At 36.6% G+C, this 19,249-nt stretch overlaps 4 protein-coding genes across 4 annotated transcripts; 2 read left to right on the plus strand and 2 right to left on the minus strand.

Moving 5' to 3' along the window:
• The first annotated feature begins 7,494 nt into the window (after positions 1 to 7,494).
• Positions 7,495 to 9,831, plus strand: LOC143555142 (protein ABIL2-like). The gene is made up of 7 exons (XM_077044758.1): positions 7,495 to 7,614; positions 7,705 to 7,787; positions 7,862 to 8,012; positions 8,083 to 8,182; positions 9,135 to 9,195; positions 9,346 to 9,425; positions 9,515 to 9,831. Exons 1-7 carry the CDS (start codon positions 7,528 to 7,530, stop codon positions 9,829 to 9,831), a joined length of 879 nt encoding a protein of 292 aa, XP_076900873.1. The 5' UTR covers positions 7,495 to 7,527.
• A 285-nt stretch (positions 9,832 to 10,116) lies between these two features.
• LOC143555144 (cytochrome c oxidase subunit 5C-1) lies at positions 10,117 to 10,395 on the minus strand. Its single transcript, XM_077044759.1, has one exon. The coding sequence runs from the start codon at positions 10,387 to 10,389 to the stop codon at positions 10,165 to 10,167; it is 225 nt and encodes a 74-aa protein (XP_076900874.1). The 5' UTR covers positions 10,390 to 10,395; the 3' UTR covers positions 10,117 to 10,164.
• Positions 10,396 to 12,128: 1,733 nt separating this feature from the next.
• On the plus strand, positions 12,129 to 16,371 carry LOC143555164 (uncharacterized). The gene is made up of 5 exons (XM_077044774.1): positions 12,129 to 12,177; positions 14,539 to 14,657; positions 14,748 to 14,854; positions 16,177 to 16,211; positions 16,286 to 16,371. Exons 1-5 carry the CDS (start codon positions 12,129 to 12,131, stop codon positions 16,351 to 16,353), a joined length of 378 nt encoding a protein of 125 aa, XP_076900889.1. The 3' UTR covers positions 16,354 to 16,371.
• Positions 16,372 to 16,959: 588 nt separating this feature from the next.
• On the minus strand, positions 16,960 to 18,850 carry LOC143555152 (signal recognition particle 19 kDa protein-like). Its single transcript, XM_077044766.1, has 3 exons — positions 18,671 to 18,850; positions 17,400 to 17,499; positions 16,960 to 17,193 (listed from the first exon to the last, which is right to left on the minus strand). The coding sequence occupies exons 1-3, from the start codon at positions 18,848 to 18,850 to the stop codon at positions 17,033 to 17,035; spliced, it is 441 nt and encodes a 146-aa protein (XP_076900881.1). The 3' UTR covers positions 16,960 to 17,032.
• Positions 18,851 to 19,249: the final 399 nt, after the last annotated feature.

The following is a 19,249-nucleotide window of genomic DNA, read 5'->3' on the forward strand; positions in this document are numbered from 1 at the left end:
ATAGACTCGGCTGGTGATGGCGTAGTTAAGGACTGCGAGCCTTATACATGAAGTAGATGATATATATAAACGTAGATAAGGACTGCGAACCTTATACGTAATGTAGATAGGTGTCAGCATAGGAAAGGACTGTGAACCTTATACGTGCTGATTTTGTAGCATAGGGGAGGACTGCGAACCTCGTACGTGCTATGAATTAGGTTGCAACATAGGGAAGGACTGCGAACCTTGTACGTGTTGTGGATGTATTTCAGCATAGGAAAGGACTGTGAACCTTATACGTGCTGATTTTGTAGCATAGGGGAGGACTGCGAACCTCGTACGTGCTATGAATTAGGTTGCAACATAGGGAAGGACTGCGAACCTTGTACGTGTTGTGGATGTACTATGGTATAGGGAAGGACCGCGATCCTTGTACGTACCATAAATGGTGAACATAGGTAAGGACTGCGAACCTTGTACGTGTTCACGACCTTGAGTACAGGTATAGACGGTGAACTATGAACGTACTCTCGGTAGACTGAGGTTAGTGATTGTAGATATGTATGTATGTATGGTAGCAAGTATGTATGTAGAACAGAAGGGTAACTAGTGAAGTATGGATATGTATCTACGGATATGTATGTATGTGTATGTATTGTATGGCGTTCGATTAACTAGAACTCACTCAGCGTAGCTGACTTTTAGTATGCACGCAGGTGAGCTGATTATAGAGTTAGCATGAGGATGACACACGGCATGGATTGAACGGCTGGCATCTGAAGAAAGAAGTAAAGATGTTTTAAATATAAAGTTTTGTGTTATGGTATCAAAGAAAAGATTTAATGTTTTGTAACAAATGATTGATGTTTTATATTTCGCGAAAAGTTTTAATAAACTCTGATTTGAAGAACTGTGTTTATGAGTAAATCCGACGCTAAAGTAGGGTCACCGGGTTCGGGGCCTTACATCTCATTTTTGTCTCCCTTTGTAAAATAACCTGACTCGTGTACTAGATAGCCTAATTTCTTTGTTTTAGTCTAAATGTTCACTCTCCAAAACCTGCCCAAGGCCTATACCAATTAAAACCAATCCTAATCGGTTAATTTTCATTTTTAAATGCATCTTGCCATCGTGAATCAATCTTCTAGGTCCCAGACACCACTCGACTTCTTATCTTCTGCCTTGTCGCCACTGCCCACTAGTTCGTATTATGCCCTCAATACAAAAAATTTCTGTATCCATCTCCACATATGTATTATTATAAGTAAAATGAACTTTTAAAACTTAATACTTTTTGGCTTGACATGGTTCGAGTCCTTATTTCATCCGGTTTTACCGGCTCCTTGCTGTCGTGCCATTTGGCGGGCGTGGGGGTCGGGTTTTATCCGGGGAATCCCTCAATAGGTGGACCGCTAGGGGCTCCGTCCGTCCGGACTCGTGGTCGGCTCGGGCTACCTTTAGCCAATGGGGGCCGCGTACGAAATACCCGGCGTTACTTAGTTGATCGTTCCAAAAAAAAAAAACTTTTTGGTGGTCCTTTTCTTATGTTTTGGATATCTATATGCTATGGAATATGGACGCATTTATTTTGCTAATACGCCTACAATAACAACATCGCTTTTGGTCTAATAAATTGTATGTATCCTTCCTCACATGCAATTAAACATGGAACAAGTCAAATCATTGATCAACTTCGCCCCCCCCCAGACAACCCACCCAGTTCAACCATAATCATAAATAGAAGCTGTCATTTCAACTTTAATTGTGTTTGGATACAACAATATTTTATTCTCAAATTTGATATTAGACCATGTGTAGTGAACGTTAACCAACTGCCATGTCGCCTAAAGACGGCGATACACACCATCACATCCAAAGCATGGGGGCGCCAAAGGAGCGCAAAGGAAGCGACTACATTAGGGGCTGTGCGTGGGTCGAGGTTTATTTCTAACCAATCATATCATTCATTCACAATTTGTATATTAAAAAAGCGTTAAAATATAAATTATGTCTTTAGTTAAACCATTACACCCATTTGAGAGTTTTGTTAGTGAGGTGCTGTTTGTTTTTTACAGGTAAAATGTCTACAGTTTGCGGATACATCTGCATAGGGGTGTTCATCGAATCGAATAATCCGAATAATTGTTTTTTTTGCCGGTATTCGTATTCGATTATAAGTTGAACTATTCGATTCGTATTCGTATTATATGCCCAATTCGAAATTCGATTCGAATTCGTATTTGAAATTCGAATCGAATTCGAATAAATTCGATTTTCATTCGAATAAATACAATCTAACTCAAGTTTACCTATGCTAAAAAATTTGAAAACCATAATCATAATTACAAAAGAAACATATAAATTTAAAGTAGCTACAATACCACATGATAATAAATTCAAAACTAAACTACAAATAGTATAAATTCAAAATATTCAAAACGAGAAATAAATAACACCCGTATTAGTATAGGCTAGGAAACAATAATATGGCATATTGGATTTAATAATTTGTAATGGACATTTATTATTTATGGATTTGACACAAATAAAAAAATATTATATATATACATATATGTATATATAATTTGAATTCGAATTTTGAATCGAATAATAAATCATAAATTCGTATTCGATTAATATACTCGAATACGAATCGAATTCGAATTTTTTAATACCGAATTCGAATCTTAATAATCGAATTCGAATCAAATCGAATTTCGAATGTTTCGAATGCGAATCGAAATCTGAACACCCCTACATCTGCAGACATCTGTAGTAGAAGAGGTGGACCAAACATCTGCATTCTGCAAGAAGAAGAATGTTTGTTTTTTAATGTTTGTAGACTGGTAAAATAAACTGGTGGTGGTCTACAAATTGATTTCTAAAAAACTAATAATAATTCAACAAATCAATTTCTAAAACTAATAAGAATTCGACAATCAATTTCTACAAATCAATTTCTACAAAAAAAACTAATAAAAATAATACAACAAATCAATTTCTAAAAACTAATAATAATTTAACAATCCATTACCTGGATGTGCGGTAGGGCGGCGGAGCCGGCAGACGTGAGGTAGGGAGGCATCAGAGGTGCGGTGGTGGCGTGGCCAGCCGACGTTAGCGTAGGGGGGCGAAGGGAAGGGGCGTAGGTGCGGCTGGGAGGGCGGCAGTGGCGTGGGGTGGCCGGCATTAGTGTAGGGCAGCTGACGGAGACACGGGGAAGGGCGTCGGAGGTGTGACGGTGGAGAGAGAAAAGGGGCGGAGAGGTTGCTAGGGTTTGATGAAAGTGTTCGATGAAAAGAGTTTGGTGTTAATGATATGATATGAGATGGGAATAGGTTAGAAGATCTTAGAAGCTCATGTTCCAAGTCTGTTTCAGAACGATGGCGCACAGACCTTTTTTAATTAGGTATATTGGTTTTTAATGGTTCTAACTATTGCCTTTTGGTCACTGCTGGTCCCAACTAATGAATTGGCCATTGATGGTCCCAACTTTTAAAGTATTTGTTCCTAATGGTCCGCGAGTAACAGAATCCTAACGTCGTTAGTTTCAGGTCGCCAGGAAAACGTTTTTGGCCGGAAAATTCATATTTGTTGCCGGAAAACACCACCTGAACACCGCAACCACCGCCAATTGACTCACCGCTAATCAACTACCACCACTTGAGCACCATCAACCGATTCCGATAATTGAGTTTTCGGGGAAAAAATTGAGTTTTCTGGCCAAAACCATTTTTCCGGCTACCTGAAACTAACGACGTTAGGATTATGTTGGTCGCGGAACGTAGAAACAAATACTTTAAAAGTTGGGACCATTAGTAGCCAATTCATTAGTCGAGACCAGTAGTGACCAAAAGGCAATAATTGGGATTATTAAAAACCAATATACTTTTTAATTAAAGTCCTTCTGAAAAACAAACACAATATCCGAAATTTCGGATTCGGGTTCGAATAGTGAAATCCAGTAATCCACTATCCCAAAAGGTTCGGATATCCGACTTTGAACACCCCTAGCAGAGATTAGTGGTCAAGAAGACCTTTTCTAGAAAAACAAACATCCCTGATTGTCCCTCCCTCTACATGACAGTGACGTAACACTATATTTTTCGTTAGTTAAAGTCATAACGTTATATTTTTTGTTAGTTAAAGCCCCACCATCAAACATGCCATTATTTTGCAAATGTTACCCTTGCCTAGAGGTGTTCAAAAAAACCGGTTACGGAACCGGTTTGGGCGGTTAACCGGAAAACCGGTTTTTTAAAAACCGGTTTTTTTAAAAACCGGTTTGACCGGTTTACGTAACCGGTTTACGTATCGGTTATACTTTTTGGAGCCAAAACCGGTTTTATAACCGGTTATAAAAAAAACCGGTTTTTTTTAATAACCGGTTATTAAAAAACCGGTTAACCGGTTTTTAAAATAACCGGTTTATAGCCGTTATAAAAAAACCGGTTAACCGGTTTTTTAATAACCGGTTAACCGGTTAAACCGGTTTTCGAACGTTACCAAACGGCTTTATAGCCGTTTTTTTTTTTTTGCCCGTTTTTTAGCCGTTTTTTTGGTTTTTTTACCCCCACAAACATCTATATATAGTTTAGGTTGGGTATTGGTTAGATCACACTTGATTATACAACTCCAAAAGCTCTAAACGTTTATTTCATACGCGATTATAACTCCAAACGCTCTTCTTTCGTAGTCGTTTATTTCATACTCGAGTATACCACTCTTAATTCGTAGTCGATTATCATGGCCTCCCAAAGTGCTGCTTCATCGGTCAACATGGGTGCCTCGAACACGGGAGAAACCGTCGTTCGGGTCATCCCCACGAAACGAAACCAAGATATTTGGCAACATTTCGACCTATGCGAAATGTCTAACGGAACCCAAAAAGCTAGATGCAAACATTGTTTGAAGTTTTATAACAAAGAAGCAAACTCCAGTTTAAGAGCTCATGTAGAAAGGCCCTCTTGCAAGGTCTTGAAGGACGAATCCGGAAGTAGTTCGCAGCCGGAGATGACGAATCAAGGAACGGTGTTTACGTACGACCTTGAAGCGGTACGTCAACAGTTTGGCAACTTTGTGATTCAACAATCACTTCCTTTCAACCACTTCGACAACCCTCAATTCACGGAGATGATGCAAAAGTATGTTCAACCACGCTACCAACACGTAAGTCGTTCGACCCTTAGAAGAGATATGCTTAAAGCATGGAAAAACGCTAAATCCGAACTAATTTCATACTTTTCAAACTTACAAACTGGTGTGAACTTAACAACGGATGTGTGGTCGGTACCTAATGGTTCGCCCGACTCATACATTTGTGTGACGGCTCATTGGGTTGACCCCCGGTCGTGGCAAATGATGAAACGAACCGTTGCGTTTCAATTGTTTGATTACCCGCACACGGGTAGAAATATTTTTAAACTCTTGGATAAAGTCATTCGACAATACAAGATTGAAGATAAAATCTTTTCAATATCGTTTGATAACGCGTCCAACAATACGGCCGCGGTTGGCCATTTAAAATTAAAGTATAAACCTATTTGTGATGGAGCGTTTTTTCATAGCCGATGCATTGCACATATTATCAACTTGGCCGTGCAAGATGGGTTAAACGTGATCGAAACGCAAAGAAACAATTTTAAAAGAATGTTACGAGATGTTTTTAGCAACAATAAAACATTTTCAAGATACAAAAAATTTTGTGATGAAGCTAATTGTCAATGGTTGGGGCCCAATTGGGATTGTCCAACAAGATGGAACTCGACTTGTGATATGTTTGAGAAAGCCATCCAACAAAAAGAATCACTAGTTGCGTTTCATCAAATAATGTCAAGTAGGGGTAAATGTGCACCGTACGATCCTAGAAACTGGTTATTGATTGAGATCGTTACGGAGGTTCTTCAAATTTTTAAATCTTGCACAACTAGTTTATCCGGGGTTTACTATCCAACAAGCCCCATTGCTTTACCAAAAATTGCTGTCATGTGCACAAAGTTGACTGAAATTCATTGTAGGGGTGCACCTTATTTTGATATGGGTGCAAAAATGAAAGAAAAATTTATAAAATATTTTCAACAACTACCCGCTGTTTTGACCTGTGCGGCTGCGTTAAACCCTTGCATCAATGTTGGTGGTGTTGAAGCTTTAATAGAAAAAATTTGTGATGAGCTAGGGTTAAACGACGATCAAAACCCCTATTATAGCCAAACTTTAAAGAATGATTTCAACACCACATTGGCAAACATGTATGATGTTTACCTTACAAAACACGGGTCGTCTTCCCAAATTCATGACTCGTTAAGAGCTGTTGCCCAATCCCAATCCCAAACCGACCTTGAAATGGGGATGTACTACATGATTTGGGAAGACGCCGGTAAACGTCAAAGGGTAAACACCCCAAGCAGTGAACTTGGAAGGTATGGTGGTACCAACTTTGTGAAACACATGACTCCGGATGAATTTAGAAGTCTTGATTTGCTGGCTTGGTGGAGAGGTAAGGAGGATGAGTTTCCGATCCTCGCCGCCATGGCCAAAGATTTACTAACGGTCCAAGCTTCCACGGTAGCTTCGGAGTCTGCTTTTTCTGTTTCTGGCAGGGTTATATCGATTAGGAAGACTCGACTCACTCCAGCAGCTGTAGAGATGTCGATTTGCTACAAGGATTACTTGGACTCTTTAGACAGGGCACAACATCAACGCTCACTCGAGGGGGAAATGGACTATGAGGCGGCCTTGTATGAAGACGAGGTCAATCAAGGACACATTCAACCAATGACCGATGAAGAAGCCGCGTACGACGATTACCTAAGGAATAGCTCGGGATCGGGTAGCGAAGAAAATGAGTAACAAACATCAACTTGTTAATGTAATCGTGTCTAAGCATTCTTTAATGTTTGTATTTTTGAGTTACGAATATGCGATAACGATTTAATGTTTGTATTTTTAATGTAAAAGCTATAAATGAAAGTTATGTGTTTTTAATCTTCCAAGCAAAGAATGCTAACAACGAAACCCTAAACCCTAAACCCTAAAGAAAAAAAAAAAAAAAAAAAAAAAAAAAAAAAAAAAAACCGGTTAACCGGTTAGACCGGTTATTAAAAACCGGTTATAAAAAACCGGTTTAATAACCGGTTCTAACCGGTTTTTAAACCGGTCCAAACCGGTTTGGCCGGTTTGAGTTTTCAGCAATAAAAACCGGTTAATAACCGGTCCGGTTATTAACCGAACCGGTTTTTTTCTGGATAAAAAAAACCGGTCCGGTTAATAACCGAACCGGTTTTTTCAAAAAAACCGATTTGTGCACCTCTACCCTTGCCTCCAAAACCAACCATACATGAGCCACCAAGGTCATGGTCGTTCTGGCCGAGCCCCACCCTTTGTTTTTATTATTAAATATTAATCCTCATTTAATTTGTCCATTTCCACCCATCTTTTCAGCCTTTATAGCCGACATATTATAATAAACCCTTTCAAGAACAACTAAAACATTAAATTCTTGAATCAAATCTTTGTGTTCTTCTAGCTAGCTGTGTTTAAGTATCCATGGAGCCTGTAAAAGATCTTCATCTACCATCAAATTATGATGAAATCTTCATGCAACGCAGTTTAATCTTTGCTGATAATCTACAGGTTTTTTTTTTTTTTTTTTTTTTTTTTGTTTTTTTTGTTTTTTTAAGTTTGTTGCATTATATACAAACATATTATGATCTTTGCTTATAGGATTTGAGGAATGTAAGAAGTCAACTATACAAAGCTGCCGAGTTTTTCGAAGACACGTACCATAAAACCAATCATGATCCCTTGTAAGTGTAATGTTTTTGCTAATTTGACTTAGTTAATAATTTCCAACTAATTTATCACTTTAATCTTGGTTCAGGTTGCTAGAAAGCTTGAAAGATTACGTGTCGAAAGCTCTCATAAGCACCATTGACCATTTGGGCTCTGTGACATCTAAAGTCAATAGTTTCTTAGATGAAAACATTGATGAAGCTTTCGAAACAAATTTTCGAGTTTTATGCATCAAACAGGTGGGTTAGTTATCTTGTTTGTTTTGTTATGTATCAAATTTTCGTGTGTGATTTTGTTGAGATTGTGCAGAGGATGCAAACGTGTCAAACGTTTAGCCACCACGAGGGTCTTTCGCAACAATCGTTAGTGATACATACACCCAAGTATCATAAGCAGTATCTGCTACCAGGTTATTAAAATGTTTTACTTTTGTGATTTCGTTACTAAGGCTATGTGTAATGGTTTTGGCTAATTGTTTAGTTAAAGTGCCTCATAGGTGCCCCATAAGCAAACATAATTTCTCTAGAGTCTCCTTCTAAATCAAGTGTAGTGATTTTAACTAATTGTAATTATTATTTAATCATTTTTTATTTACTTAATATTTATTATTCAATAAATATAATAATTTAAATAAAAAAAGTCACACAATAAAATACTAGAATGTTTTAATAAAGCAAAAGTTACAAGCATATTGTATATTCAGAATAATTATATATGTGAAATTCACGCTCTTGTTTTTTTAATGGAAATTAACTATTTTTATTTATAATATATATAGTGCAATTATTTATTTTTAATAATTGTTTCTCTCCTCATTGTTGTTTTTCTCACCGTTGCTCTTGTCATCGTCGTCGCCAATTGCCAATTTTGTAATTGTTTCATAGATGTTCTACAAAGTCCACTCGAAAATTTACATACGTGTCCCTACTTTTTTTCTTCTTAAAATAATCTTTCATCATCCGGTTATGAGTCTCTATACGATCCGTTAGGTCGTTGATCCATTTTGTTATAAAGTATGAGAAAATTATAGAGTTAATTTACATGTGTGTGGCAAGTGCATTATGTAATAAGTAATTTTTTATTTTATTTAATGACATTCGTTGAAGTGCGGTGGGGGAAATTGCCACAATTCTCTAAACAATATTAATAGCATATCAATTTCTTTTGCCAAATAATAAATGCTTTAACCCAAGTAAAGCTCGTTAAGGGGTTGGCGGAGAAACTCTATGGCGCTAGAATTGAAGGTCTCGTAATGTTTTTAGCGGACAAGTTGGTAGCCACATCACATGTTTGGCACCCCTAATTTTACCACTACATGTAGTCTAACATAATGGTAGACACTTACTGTTGTAAAACTACAGACGGGCAGTTTTCTGAAGGTGTAGAAGCGGTGAAAACGAAGGCCGAATCACTAAGTTTGAGGTAACTTTGTTACTAAATAAAATATAGGGTAACTTTATAGAATAGTCGCCAAGTTTCCCAATTGTGTCGTGAAAGTCACTAAAGTTCCTTTGTTTCTCTGAAGTCCCTCAACTCATTTTAATCGTGTCATTGTATAAGATTCCGGTGCAGGAGAGGAAGAGATGTAAAAGAATCCGGGCCCGACTTGGTTGATTTTACATTTGCAAAGGTTACACCAAACAAAGGATTAGGTGGGATGAACAAAGTGTTTTGTTTTCATTTACCCAACTATTTTGACCTTCAAATACTATGTACTGATTAAAGTTTACCTGATAACCAGAAAAACGATCGCAGTCACTGTCACCGAGCCGGTTCAGAATCAAGCGTTCGGGATCCGTTTCTAATCCGTCCGTTAGTCCAATCTCTCGGGTCGGGCATTTTGGATCAGTTAGTCCATTCTCTCAGGTCAGGCATTCTGAGTCGGTTCTTTATCGATCAGTCAGCCCTGATACACAACATTATCAGCCAGAGGCGAGGCGGTCGTATTCAATGTACTCTGAAAAGGAAAGAAGAAAAGATATCCAACTTTACTCCAAGAAAACCAGAAACCTTTTCAAAGCATTCCTTAGCATACAGAAGAATAAGAGTGAGAGATAGTGTCATATAGACAACTTTTTTAAGTTATAGAACCAAAGTACTGAATATTCAGATCCAATAAATATATATGTACATAAAGCAGTGTAATTATTCTGTTCATAAAATCATTAAAAATGTATTGAAAAAAGCTTTTATAATGATATAGGCTGAGATGTTTTATTGTTTGCCTGCAAAAGGCAAATGAAGTGATTTTAACAATAGCAACTTCAACAATACAAAATTAAGAAACATCACAAATCCAATACAAAAACTTATTTAAGTTTCCAGAGTATCATTATCTCTGACTTAAGCCTTGGAATTTAAACATTAAGGAGATGAAAATGTTTTTGCTTTTCATTCTTGTACAACCACGCTTATTTCGCCCTTCTCTAGAAGATCATAAAACGCCCTGGTTTTTCTCTGCTCATTCCAGTGATGCATTTTCCATAAACCACCTGCAGCTAACCCAAGCACTGAGCCGATGATCAATTCCTTAACCACACTAGGGCCTTTCAAGACCGGATGAGCAACTCTACCACCCACCATTTTTAATTCTATAATCAAAAGCCAATAAAACATAAAAACCAGTTTATCATAACCAAAAGTTGAATAAATTACTTTGATATACAAGTATGACAAAGGTGGTGTGAGTCGAATGGGTCAAAGTCGGTCAAAGTGTATTCAAAATGCATAAGACAGTCTTGAACAAATGATTTACCACATTAATTATTCATACAGTTACAAAAAAAAAAATTAATAGAGGGTTCATGGGTCAACTCCACCTCTTTCGCCACAAACTAAATACTTATTCAGTTTAACACTTTAACCCATTACCAAACGGTCCAAACATGACTCAAATGCCTACTTTACTACCCCTAACAAAAACTTATCCACTTAGAAAAGATGAACCGAGAATGAGCAAAGACGGACCCGAGAGTTGAACGTTTAATAAACAAATTTCTCTTTTTATGAAGTAGGCTCTTTTAAAATACGCATAATAGATTTTTAACGATCTAATATATAGCTCTATACAATCCTAAAGGTCTCTATAAATACAGAACATAAATCGACTTAGCACAAGTCAATAGCAAAATACACATGCACAATGCACTGCAATTTTTCTATATACGAAATTGCGAATACGAATCACTTAATATTTGAAGCAATCTTTTAAAAATTCTAACACAAGTTGTAAAAGTATCGCCATATGTTTATTACACACACTCACACATTTATATCACATTTCGCAGAGTTTTTACTCCCTAATTGAGAAAGACAAAGTAAAATTTTTACCAGTCTCACCTATTACCAAACCCAAGTCACTCAGTCTGCACCTCTAAACAGAAACATATGTATTTAAAAAGATGCATAATGGGCTTTTAATGATCCAAATAAATATATATAGCTCTGTAACAATCCCAAGGGTCTCTATAAATGCAATTAGTAGTAGAATGTCCGGAATCCGAATGCCATACAGCACATAAATCAAGTTAGCATAAAACAATTATCAAACACATTAGACTATGTGTTGTCGTTGAAGCCGACGTGTGAATTCATCCAATCATATTGTGCCGCGTGGCGCTGACTGGACCCAACCCTTCAACCCCTGTCGGTCGCGCCACCGGTGAATTCAAATTCACCCCGTTGTCGTTCACGCCCACTGAATTCATCCATTCACAAGCCAACCCATCAATTTTCTTCCTTTAGCCCAACCAGGGTCGCGGCGCCCGCTCGCGGCGAGTGGTGAAGCGAGGGTGTTGTGGTGTTTGTGGCCGACGTGACTCGCGCCACTCGCTCGCTTGCCACAACGCATAGTCTTATGCATATGCACAAAAGACTGCAATTTTCTAATTGATATTTTAATATTTGATAATGTGAATCAGTTAAAATTTATATGAATCTTAAGAAAAATATAGCAAGTATCCTCTCTGTTATACATCAAATGTGAACTACCATAATTTATACACTTTGCTGTTGCACAGCTCACATAGAGCAAATAGATAATAAAATTAGGGTTTCGTGGACTTAAGCTTAAATAATCCTATTAATTTACACAGATCCAATGTTTACAGTTTCCAGAACCTAAATAGAAATGCAAAATGCCCTAATTATAAATTCACAATAAACATAGACCAATGAAATGAATATGATAACAGCCATCGATCGAGTTCAAATATCAATCTCAGCAACAACAAATCAACCGATTCAAATTCTAATTTTAATTCATTATATTACATAGCAAATCGGAGTCGTGTAAACCTATGGTGGCTATAGATCTGATTGATTGAAGTTCGTAGAGATATAAATAAGTTATAGAAATGATGGTTGAAGTGTTACCGGAAGATGACGGTGACGACGGTGGCGACGGTGATAAGACTTTCCGGTAGCCTTTTTTTGACGTTCACTTGACCTACGGATGCGTGTATTCAGGTTTTCTCGGCTTATATCTAGCGAATGGAAAACAGCAGTCACGCCCCTCACGGTTTACAAATGTTTTCAAATCAAGTCCATAACTTGGCCTATATGGACCAATGCACGGGGTGAGCGAGGGAGCAGTGGCGGGCCCGGAAATATATTTCGACGGAGTTTCGTGTTGGTGTTCTGATGTTTGTTAACTTGTTCTCTAAATTTTTGGTTTGTTTCGTTTGGGTTGGGTTCTTTCGGACCTGGAGAATGTGTGACGCTGACTCGCTGAGTCGGGAGTTGGTGAACCAGCGGTCGCTCCTCTAATTGAAGTATCGGCCCCCCTTTTTGTTGCCTAGGTTTTAGTTGGGTTAATTCATTAACAATTAATGATAGTTTGTCGTTACATCTGGTAAAACTGAGAGATAAATAAAGGTTTGTAGATGTAATAATGACTATGAAAGTGTAAAATGAGTTCAAAAACCATTTAAAAAGAATACATGGATTGCTTAACTTTACTCAATTCTTTAGCTTTTTTGTTTATTTTTCATATGCAACCTTTATGGATTGATTTTTCTTCATTAAGTTTAAAAAAATATGGAGTCGACACTAAAAGGTCTTGGGGTTATTCAAAAACCATAAAATATATTATATATGAAATGCAACAGCGGTGAAATCGGTTGATCCTGCACCTTATATTTTAAGCCCACCCATGCAAATGGGTGCCTCTCGCCTATCCTGAGGGACTAGTCCCCGCCCTTTCTTCTACATGGGGTAGTCTCCATCCTAGGGACTAGCTCCCAGTAATTGATGTTTAGATGCCAAGTTGATTGTGGACTTAGGATGCAACATAAAATCATGAGACCACTTAATCGATGTAGAATTTGCTAGTTTGATTAAGAATTCTATGCAATCATCGATTTCATTACTTTGTTATCGTGGCTATCAAAATCAGCGTAAACAATCTTATATTAAGATGACACCTAAACACATGATATCTCTTTTACTAAGAACACATAGTTACAATTTAGGCTGTCGAGATCAAGAATCACAAATACTAGAGAGAAATAGTTAAAGAAGAATCAAACTATGTACGAGTCGAGACGCGGGCTTTTACATCACTCCAAAAACAATTCAATAGCATTTATTGCTCTTCATCATGAAACTTTGTCGTGGCTGCCTTAAGCTTGTCAATTAGGCCATTACTCGATGAACATTGAGAATGTCGAGTTGATAAAGCTATTACAAGTTGTGATTAATTCCATGATCCACAATAGCTTTTAACTCATTAAAATTATTAGTTTAAATCAATGTTTTAAAAACCGTTATTTTACTCGTACCGGATTTGGTTTAAAAATACAACCGGCTGAATCGGGATGTACAAAAAGGTTCAATCGGGTTGAATGGTTTACCCTGTATTTCCATATAAATAAACTCCAACTAAAAAAATAACCTAAAGTACATTAATGAACATCACACGTGAACAATGATCAAGTCAAATAGGAAGTTTATACTTTGTATATGAAATTAATGAATTACAAAATATGTAAAGAAACCAACATTGTATTTGTAAGATACAAAATTGGTTGATTAACGCATCATTGTTTTGTGTGTTAAGTTGTTTTAATTTTATCCGCTTAGTTAAAAGTAATTTTTAAAAAACATGCACCGCAAAAAATATAAAAAATCTCTTGCTTTTAAAACCATCATTTTTCTAAAAACCAGCGGTACGATGTTTTAGCAAACCGCCAAAAAACACCGGGCTCTAAATACCGGTTGTCTTGCCGAAATCTAGTATAATCGGTTCAACCTGCCGGTACGCACCGGTTTTTAAAACATTGGTTTAAATCATTTGTGATATTTTTAGAACGACAACTTTTTTGTATTTAGGGTACCGCACTCTCTCATTTTAGAGAGCTCCGATGCCCCACTTTGGTCAGGCTATGTTGTCTTAACCAGGCCCACGTTTACTTCAAAATTTGGCTTGGGAGTTCCCCCAGGAAACCATACTGCCAACTGTCATTTGACAATCGTTGTGCCAACGCAAAAGCAAAACTCTTTGATATAACACACGGTGGGACGAAAACTCAGATGGGCTCAGGGTTCGAACTGACAACCTTGCCTAACTCAAATCCTTCGTTGCTAACTTTTTACTTTTTAATTATATATCCGTTTTAACTTCTACTACACTTATATTTCTTTTATACATATACATAAAATATTATTTAACAACAAAACAAGAGCCTATGAAGCTTTTAGATTTAATATTATTCGATAGTAACCATTTTATATTTGGATGTATTGATCTGTAAGTCATTCATTTAGTTTTAGCTAAACGACACCGTAATACGTTTTTTGCTTTCTTCGTCAGTATTCTTTGCCGAAATAAATCTGAATCGGAGCTCAAGAAGAAGAACCCCCATCATAACGGCTCTATAAAAATGGTAATTTGATCCGCTCACTTCTGGATTTATGTAATAATCATCATAAAATTGTTTAATCTTATTATTAAGCTTTGGATTTGATTTCGACAGTCGGCGCTGTTCAATTTCCATTCGTTTCTGACTGTGGTTTTGCTGGTCATCTGCACATGCACCTTCTTAAAGATGCAGTTTCCCACCATACTTGAACAGAAAACAGGGTGCGTTGGTTACATTATTATTATTATTATTATTATTATTATTATTATTATTATTATTATTATTATTAAATTTATCCTCTTTCTTCTATCTTTAATTTCTAATTTGCTTCTTTAGGTTTAAGCAATCCCTAATTTTTGTAATTAACATCAAATTGTGAGCTTTATTATGGTTAATGATCTGGAAATTAATATTATAAACACAATTGTTTGTAAAAAGTGGCTGTGTTTTGTTACAGAAAGACACATTTAATAATCAGTAGTTTGTTACTGTTTGTATCTGTACTCATGTAACTAAGCCTGTAAACGGACTGAAAGAACACAAACAAGGGCATCTTCGTGTTCGTTTATTTAACTTATTTAAATGAACACAAACACCTACTCGGACAAATATTCACATGTTCGTGTTCGTTTATGTTTGTTCATTTAAAATTTGAACCATAGTTATTAAAAGCCCTCGCTTCTTGCGCCTAGGCCCATTTTTCAGGCGAGGCTCAATAAGTGCGCATCTAGTTATAGGCGAGCGCTTCGGCATTGTCTATGCCAAGAACATGAGAACATAAAAGCCGAGCAAAAGAAACGCAAGGGTTGGCTATTGAAACTTAGATCTAGGAGAAGTCAAAAGGCATTATATTGATACAGTTTGTTATTCAAGTTTTGGAATCACATTTGAATCTTGACTATTTAGAACTTTTGGCACTCATTAGATGATATTAAATGTTATATAATAGCTTCTGTTTATTTTATTTGAAGAATAGTATTATTTTTCATATACATAATATGTTTTAAATGTTTTATCTAAGGGCGCTTATTTTTCCTTAGGCCCTCGCTTTTTTTGCTCCTTGCGCCTAGGCCCTAGGCGAGGCCTATGCGCCTTGACTGCGCCTAACGCATTTGATAACTATGATCTGAACAAACAATTCACCAACATAAACGAACATAATTGAACAAAGATAAAGGAACATAATCTAACGTATGTAAACGAACACAAACAAACATAAACGAACAAATATAAAACACATTAGGGTGGTATAATTTGTAAAATACAAATAATTAATAATTTTCTATTAAAATGTAAACAAACATAAATGAATGAACGAAACATGTGTTCATGCTCGTTCTTTTTAACTAAATTAACACAAACTTTTTGTTCATGTTCGTTCATTTATTAAATGAATGAATGAACATAAATGAACTTCCCACTGAATAGTTTCACTGAATGTTCGGTTCGTTTATGGGCTTACATTTTTTTTTTCATTTGTAACTTTGAAGATTATCATTTCTTTTCTTTGTAAAGTAGTTTTTGATTATTATGTTTTATGCAGATTTCGAGGATTCTTCTGGAAGGCTGCTAGAATAGGTTAGTTTCTGATGAAGTACGCTCGGTTTTGATAAGGTGGTTTGTTTCTTACTTTTGACTGATATTTGGAACAGGTGAGCGGTTGAGTCCTTGGGTGGCTGTTGGATGTTTTACAATGGGTGTCTCCATCATATTTTTCTGAATGATGTCTCTCAGCTTTGGTAGCGACTATGGTTTCTTTTTGGGATTATATGATAGGTTTGGTATAACTTTCTTGTTGAGATCTTCTTTATTCTACATTTCTACTTCCCTTTTGTGTATTACTGTGTAATTATGTATTTTTGAAGACATGGGAAACTTGAATTTTATAAGTTTTATATTAGCATATTATTTGTAGTTGATGGGTTATATTTGGTTCGGTTATATTAGCATGCTCAAGTGGGTAACTAGACCTGAATGATGGGTTATATTTGGTTCGGTTCTTGGTCATGGCTCTATAGAACAAGGTTATAACATGATGAAGGTTTTAGCGTTTCAATTCAATGTTGTGGAGGGTCACATTCCAAAACTGGACATAACCAAACTAAAATTAAGAAATAAGGAAAGCCATGGTCTTTGACCCATTTGGCTTGACCAAGCTAGTGAACCGAATGCAGTGTACCTCAAACTCAAAAACAGAAAACCATTCAATTTAGTTGATATACCATACCAGGGTAATAACTCATAACGGATGCAAGCATATTAAGCTCAAGTAGCTTGTTATACAAAAACAACCCACAACATTAAAAATTGTCTACTATGGTTAACAATTAAGCAACCACCAAAGGGTCAATTTTAAACTAAAGCCAGTTTGTACGAAGAAACAAGAGCGAGGTCCCAAATCAAAGTAGCAAAAGGTACACATTATAATCTAAATCATATCTCTTCTTTCTCCCAGATTTTGAAGGTGCAGCATTTGAAGCAGATGTTGCAGCCTGTCGTTTCTTTACTCTACCCGGGTGTTTTGGAACCAATTCAGCCACACGAAGCATCAGCAGTTTTTCTGCAATATCATTCCACCAAATTTAGTTACTAAAATCTTCAAACAGATTAATAATAATTACATCTACTAATCTGCATATACAAGTGAAATGCAAAGCAATCATGTTTCATGAAGTCGTTTGATCAAATCTGCTTACCAAGACAACAAATATGCAAGCAAAAACAAAAGTATTAACATATGGAAGCACATAATATAATTATGCTTACTGGACGAAATAAGAGGATTGTGCAGACTCCCATCTGATCTTTTCAGCATAACCCTCACCCTCCCTACTTGCATAAAGTCCCTTGAATACGCCTTATCAATCTTCAAAACCACCACAAAAGTTTGCAATCACTGATTAGCAAATTGAGCATAAAATAAAAAACCTAGATTGTTAACATCTAAGGGCTGTAAACGAACTGAACATTCAGTGAACAGTCCGTGAACCATTTGTTTACGTTCGTTTGTTTAATTAATGAACGAATATGAACAAGAAATTTTGTTCGTTTAGTTAAATCAACGAACACAAACAGAAGTTGTTTTATATTTTTATAAAATTATATTTGTAAATTAAAAATTTTATAATTTTTACGCCCTGCTTGCGGTGCGCGCATATAATGTATATATGTGTGAACCCTCGGGTGGGCAAAAGCGAAATTGCACTAATTTTTGACGTTATTTTACTAATCTCGTGAAAATAAAGTTAAAAGTGGCGGAAGGTTAATCAGGCATCATGTGGTGGCGTTGATAGCCGAAAGACAAGGGCACATGCACCGATCAGCCGGTGTCCCGATGATTGAGTGCTATGTGCCTTATGTCCAAGGCTTGATGCAAAACTACTATCGAGCCGGGGGTCTCACCGGAAGCAGCCTCTCTATCCCTATGGGATAGAGGTAAGGCTGTCTACATCTTACCCTCCTCAGACCCTACCATAGCATTGCTATTGGTGGGATATACTGAGTACGATGATGATGATGATGATGATGATGAAAATTTTATAATTTTTATTGTTGATGTTCTGTTCGTTTCGTTAACGGTTTGTTTTATATAATCTTTCTTTAACTAACAACAAATCTAACTTGTGCTTCATTGACATTATCAGAATAAAAACCGCCAAATATCTCAAGTGCTTAACGTTATATTTAATTAAGGTGATTATGTCTAAGGTTTTGGAGTAAGAATGCTGCTTTCTTTTCCCCTTAAATAGTACATGTTCGTTTGCGTTCGTGAAAAACTTCAATTCCTTAACGAACAAACATGAACAACATTTCCCGTTCGGTTAGCGTTCATGAACTATTCGTGAACAAGTTTAATGGTAAACGAACAAACATGAACAAGGTTTTGTTCAGTTTGGTTCGGTTCGGTTACAGCCCTATTAACATCAAGTCATCAAACTCATACTCTGAGATCAATTGAAAGCCAAATTAGGTCACACTCAGCTACCAGTTCAAATGTAATTCGATAACACAGACGATCCTATAACAGTAAATTAAACCTCAATAGCAAAAGGAATTTTGAGGTGGCCACAGCAATCACCGATTTCCAAAGCCGTAGGGTTTTCGCATGCTTTTGAAGCCGGGATTCTTCTGCCTTCAGCAATAGTTTTCTTTGAGTTCAAGTAAACAGGATACAGTATCTTCCACGTTTTCAAGTTAACTGTACCTCCATCCATCATTCCTGTGCTAATTAACTAAATTATTAAGTCATTTGATTAGTGTGAATTTGTATATGAAAGCGATAGGAAGATGAACCTTGTTTGTTAATTATTCCTCGGCCGGTTTGCCGGCAAGAACATCAGAGTTCGTTTAGAACAGATTCAGTTCGGTTTAACCAGTTTTTCCTTAAACCGGTTTGGTAGTTCAAAAGAGGAACCGGTCCTAAAACTAGCGGGCTGGGTCAGTTTGAGTGAAACTGGTTTTCTTGTCAAACCGGTTTCGGTTCAATTTCCAGTGAACTGGTCACAAACCGGTTTTTTTGGACATCTCTAGCGTAAACAAACAACTTAATAAGTACAAATTCTAAAGGTCGATTAACCGAATCGAAACTAAAACCAAGACAAAACCATATTGGCAAA

This window comes from Bidens hawaiensis, unplaced genomic scaffold, assembly GCF_021521415.1.
Source record: "Bidens hawaiensis isolate Kalapana, Puna unplaced genomic scaffold, B.hawaiensis_p1.1 tig00018002_1, whole genome shotgun sequence".
NCBI lineage: Eukaryota > Viridiplantae > Streptophyta > Magnoliopsida > Asterales > Asteraceae > Bidens > Bidens hawaiensis.

Bases quoted from the DNA above. Each gene is read 5' to 3' on its own strand.
- LOC143555144 (XM_077044759.1), bottom strand. From the start codon at position 10,389: ATGTTTTATTGGCTTTTGATTATAGAATTAAAAATGGTGGGTGGTAGA.
- LOC143555164 (XM_077044774.1), top strand. From the start codon at position 12,129: ATGATGGTTGAAGTGTTACCGGAAGATGACGGTGACGACGGTGGCGAC. The intron at 14,658-14,747 runs GTAATTTGATCC...TGATTTCGACAG, and splicing joins ATAACGGCTCTATAAAAATG to TCGGCGCTGTTCAATTTCCA. The intron at 16,212-16,285 runs GTTAGTTTCTGA...TATTTGGAACAG, and splicing joins CTGGAAGGCTGCTAGAATAG to GTGAGCGGTTGAGTCCTTGG.
- LOC143555152 (XM_077044766.1), bottom strand. From the start codon at position 18,850: ATGATGGATGGAGGTACAGTTAACTTGAAAACGTGGAAGATACTGTAT. The intron at 17,500-18,670 runs GTTTAATTTACT...GTGGTTTTGAAG, and splicing joins AAATTCCTTTTGCTATTGAG to ATTGATAAGGCGTATTCAAG. The intron at 17,194-17,399 runs GTAAGCATAATT...ATGATATTGCAG, and splicing joins CAATCCTCTTATTTCGTCCA to AAAAACTGCTGATGCTTCGT.
- LOC143555142 (XM_077044758.1), top strand. From the start codon at position 7,528: ATGGAGCCTGTAAAAGATCTTCATCTACCATCAAATTATGATGAAATC. The intron at 7,615-7,704 runs GTTTTTTTTTTT...CTTTGCTTATAG, and splicing joins TCTTTGCTGATAATCTACAG to GATTTGAGGAATGTAAGAAG. The intron at 8,183-9,134 runs GTTATTAAAATG...GTAAAACTACAG, and splicing joins TAAGCAGTATCTGCTACCAG to ACGGGCAGTTTTCTGAAGGT.